At 46.1% G+C, this 4951-nt stretch overlaps 1 protein-coding gene across 1 annotated transcript in view; it reads left to right on the top strand.

Moving 5' to 3' along the window:
- The window catches only part of tnfaip6 (tumor necrosis factor, alpha-induced protein 6), a gene marked incomplete at its 3' end in the record, with an annotated part of 22632 nt that extends 18849 nt beyond the window's left edge, over positions 1-3783 (top strand). Inside the window, 1 exon segment of the mRNA XM_014033959.1 lies at positions 3743-3783. Within this exon segment, the coding sequence (XP_013889413.1) occupies positions 3743-3783 (41 nt within the window).
- Between the last annotated feature and the right edge of the window lie 1168 nt (positions 3784-4951).

Raw genomic sequence — 4951 nt, 5'->3', positions numbered from 1 at the left:
TTGAGGCAGTTCTGAAGGCAAAAGGGGGTCCAACCCGTTACTAGCGTGGTGTACCTAATAAAGTGGCCGGTGAGTGTATATTTGGGTATTAATATCACGCCTAGATTGGAAGAGTTAATAAAATTAAACCACATCATGCTCTTAAAGAAAATTGAAGATGATCTTAATAGATGGAAATCTCTACCCATATCATGTATGGAAAGAGTTGCTTCAATCAAAATGATGGTACTACCCAGAATAAATTACTTATTCTGAATGATACCAAATAAACCTTCACCTAAGTGGTTTAAATCCCTGGACTCCTCTATTTCTAAATTCCTGTGGTAAAACAAAACCCCACATAAAATCTCTACAGAAAACTAGAGATACGGGAGAGTTGGAGCTTCCAAACTTTTATCACTACTTTCTAGCCAATAGGCCACAATTGATTTCAAAGTGGTTAAATCCTAGCCCACTAGATGAATCTTGGCTAGACGTAGAACAAACATTATGCCATAACATTAAAATTTCATATCTTTCATTTATTAGTCTGAACATAAAAATACATGATTGCTTTAAAGAGCCAGTGACATGCCAAAACAAAGATATAATTAGTAAAAAGAGCTARTGAGTCTTCATTCTGTGTACACAGAAGCTTCTAACAATAAATATATTCCATAAACGGCTTTAAACTCCGTAACTTTGCTGTGCCTCGCAATTAGAATCCGGGTCAAAGTCCGTCGCATTTTTATGACGTAGCACGAGTAGCTCAAAACGTAAACAATCATGGCGCGATAAACAATCTGTAGTGGTGGTCATGGGTCACTAATCCGGTAGCCTGGCTGCGCTGGGGTGGGTCCGGGATGAGACCTGAGGGATTGGGGTTCTGAGAACGTGCCACCCCTGGGCTGTGGCCCTGGTGGGGCTGGGGAGGCTTGTGCTCTGGTGGGCAGGTTGCTGGGCAGGTTGCCGGGCTCTGGGCCGGTGTGTGCCCTGGTGCCCAGCTCTGGGCTGGGGGCCTCCGGTTCGCTGGTGGGCTGGGGGCTTGGGTTGGCTGGGGTCATGGCACGTGACCAGTAGATCGACCCAGCCTGGGTATCTGTGTGCTATATGTTCTGAGAGTGGTCCAAATGTTGGGGTGGGAGTAGTATGTCTTCTGGGGTGAGGAATGGGTAGGTGGCCTTTGGTGGTGGCCAGGGGCCATGCTGGATCAACTGGTTGGCCCCTTTGTTGTGGCGAGAGCCCGCTCTTGGTGCCCCCTTGCTTTGTCGGCAGTTGGGTGGGCGCTTTCGGCCAAATCGTCCTTGCTGTGGTTCGGTGGCCTCTTTGGGCGGCGGGCTGACTGTGGGGCTGGGGGTCAGTTCTTGGGGGTCATGGTGGCTCTGGGGTGGATGGACAGTTGGTCCCAGTGTCTGGTGGCCCTCTGTGCTCTGTCCATCCCTGGTCTGGGGTTCCGCGGGCCTGGCAGTCTGTCCAGAGGGAAAGGTATTTGTGCCACATATCCTGGGTGGGTTTCGGGGAACAGGGGGTGGCTTACCAGGGTCAGCGGGGGAGCTGGGCCCTTGTAGCATTTTGTTCCTTCAGTTATTTTTTCCCCATCCCTCACTACATATCTCCACCCTTTTCATTTTCAACTCCACTCATGTAGGGTTTTTTTGGGGGCACAGGTGTGCTATAAGAGCAACAATTTTACATCTCTATTTGCCACAACCACTTGGGCCCCAATTTTATTGTACATTGTAAACATTCACTCATAATATTTTCATGACATTCACATATAGGAACTTGGGGTGGGCACTCTATGGCCATGGGTGGCAAGATGGTACAACTCTCGCCTCCTGTGCCTGTGCCCACTCCCAAGGACTGCATGTAGACACTTAGAGTTTTGGGTTAGAGTAGTGGTGGAGGTGAAACTGGCACTAGGCCGACCTCTACCTCTTCTTTTTTCCCCATTTTAATTGTTCTATAGAACAACATGCATCAACAGTACATGCGGGGGGGGGGGGGTCTTTTCTACCCGCCCCAACCCCGATCCCCGACTGCCATTTGGGGAGGGGGGTCCAGAGGAAGGGCAGGCCGCTGGGTGTGGTCCTGGGCTGCAGGTGGGCTCGGGGCTCTGAGGGTTGCCAGGGCCAGGGCTGGCGCTTCATCCTCCCTGGTGCTGTTTGGACTCCTGGAATGTGGCCTATGGATGGCCCGCTGGCTGGGGTGGCTGCCGGGGTCCGGTGGGTGGTTGGATGGTGATGTGCGCTTGGCCAAGGGCAGTGTAGAGGGGTGGTTGTGGACGTGGCTTCTCTGCAGCGGGGGGCTGGCCGGGTGGCCTAGCGCAGCCCTGGCCGTCTGGATGTCTGCTCCTCTCTGCCCCAGAATGAATGGGTCTACTCCCTGGGTTTGGGTGTGTGCTGTCTCCTGTAGGGGGTGGGTGCATGTCTTGGACCTGGGGGGCATAGAGTATGTATCGGGAGCATGAGTGGAATGTGGTGTCCATCTTATATGTCTTCGAATGAGTGGGTGTGAAGATGAGGGTGGGATGGTGCGTTTGTGTATGTGTATGTTTGGGTATTTGTCAGGCTGGGATCTGGGCCGCTCCCCCTGCTGGTTTGACTGGGGGCCTACTGCTACACTGCCCCCTGGTGGGGTGTGCCATTCCCTGCTGGCGTGTTGGTGGCCCTCGGGGTCTGGGGCTAGGTACTGAGGTGTTTGCCGGCCCGGCCTGGTGACTGCCTGCTGGGGCTCGGTTCCTCTGGCACCCTGGAGGCCTCTGTGCCCATGCCTGGATCTGCTCTGGTGCCTGGATCTGCTCTGATGCAACGGGTGCCAGCGGGGCCTATGAGTTTGTTGCTTCGGGCATTTGGGGTTTACTGCATATGGTCGCTGGTAGGGCTCTCCCGGTTCTCCCCTATCGCCCGAACTGGGGGGTGGGTGGGCGGATCCTCCTGTGTGGGTGCCCCTGGAGGCTCTGTGCTCGGGGTCCCTCTCGAGGCCTTGGGCTCTGGTCTCCCCTGTGTCTACCTCGGGTCTTGGGGGTTGGGTCTTTGGTCCTCAATAGTCACTATTAAATATTCCATTGGAGAAATCTTGCACTCAAACAGCTCACAAACAGGTGTTTAGATCCAGGGGGTTCTTGACTGGTCACTGAGTGTGTGTATATGTCTGGGTGTATATATTTGTATGTATGTATATATCTATATGTATGTAAGGGTATATACTGTACATATACACATGTATACATGTTTTAGAGAAAAATGTAATTAATTTATAATGGATATGTATTTTGTTGATATGTTTCCTTATATCCATTTATTTTCAGGGAAGCAGACAGATGTGTGGTCTTGTATTTTCTTGGTGTATATTTAATATATTTTCTAATCTCTATCAATTTTTCTAATTGTATTTCCCTGTTTTTTCTCTTTTCCTCTTTCCTCTTTTTATAACAAAAAAATCTCTGATGATGAAAAAATTAAGAAACGAATATTAAGTACTTTTTTCTACTTAAGGATAAAAAAAGAAAAAATGTGGCACCATTTAAATGGAATTTAACAGGTTTTTCAAAGGTATGGGACTTACTGCCAAGAAGCATTGTTATAACAAAAAATAATCTACCAAACACAAATTTCCTCACTTTTAGTGTTAAGTTCATATTTCAGTACTGTCTATTTAATTGAGTTCTTTAAGCAGTTCAGGAGAATCGGTTAGTTTTCTGTCCTATAAATGTGTGAGTTTAGTTTTCATGTATTCATTCATTTTTAAATTCTGTGCACAGATTCTGTGGTGATTATTTACCAGATGACATCATCAGTACAGGTAAAATTACCTACTTTTATCAAAAATTTTGCCTGTGTTTAAACATGTGCATGCATGTTTTTGATAAATGTCTTTTTATTGATTTTTTATCCAAACAACACAAAACTAGAAGCACTCAGGGAGCACAAAAAATAGTTAAGAATCCTTTAAAAAATCCCTGGATCCGGATCGTGATCCGGATCATCACCAAAATTTAATGGTGTTCCTTTGGCCAATACCCACCTGTGGTAAAAACTTCATGAAAATCTGTCCATAAGTTGTTGAGTAATTTTGTCCATAAACAGACAGATGCAACCAAAAACATAACCTACTTGGCGGAGGTAAAATACAAGTATGTATGTATGTACATATATGTTTGTGTGTGAGTGTGTGTGTTTGTGTTGTATGTGATTTATTACGTTTTTAGTCATATATATATGTGTGTTTGTGTGCAAGTGCTTTACAATAACTAAAAACGTAATAAATTACATACAACACAAGGACTGGAACAGCATCAGAATAAAGAAAACATTTTTGCATAAAAGAAAAAAAGGAATAAACTTGATTATTTTTTAAGAAAACCATAGTGTTCTCTTTCAGATAACAGACCCGAACAGGGGGTTGGGTGAGTTAGCTAGCTTACCTTTCCATCCATAAGCTGTTGAGTAATTTTGTCCACAGACAGAAAGACAGACTGACAGACATATGCGACCAAAAAAATGTAACCTCCTTGGTGCAGGTAACAATACCAAGTCAGATACACCACAGGACAACCTCCCCACCCGACCCCCCAGGTCCAGAATGTATGTAACAATGTGGTTGGAGACTGCAACAATCACATGTAGGATCCAAGTCCTTTTTAAACCTGTGCAATTTGTCTTTGGACCACGATGTACTACCTTGAATTGAATCATTGCATGTCTCAGATATTGAGAAGGAATAAATATTTTGAATAACCTTTTTCCAAACTGAGTCTGATATGGACTCCTCCAAGTCCATCTCCCATCTAACCTGGCCCTTGCCTTCCTACGCAGTTCCACTAAATTCTACTTTCCCTTGACTGCTCCATCTGGGATTTCGCCCATAGACAAAGATTTTTTTGGGAGCATTTCATTCGGGCCAATCAGAGAACAGAACATCTATTTTCTGTGCAGTGTCTGCTTGTAGTTTATTTTACCTAGGCCAATCA

This window comes from Austrofundulus limnaeus, unplaced genomic scaffold (genome assembly GCF_001266775.1).
Source record: "Austrofundulus limnaeus strain Quisiro unplaced genomic scaffold, Austrofundulus_limnaeus-1.0 Scaffold1913, whole genome shotgun sequence".
NCBI classification, from domain to species: domain Eukaryota; kingdom Metazoa; phylum Chordata; class Actinopteri; order Cyprinodontiformes; family Rivulidae; genus Austrofundulus; species Austrofundulus limnaeus.
This window is presented reverse-complemented; position numbering and strand designations above follow the sequence as displayed.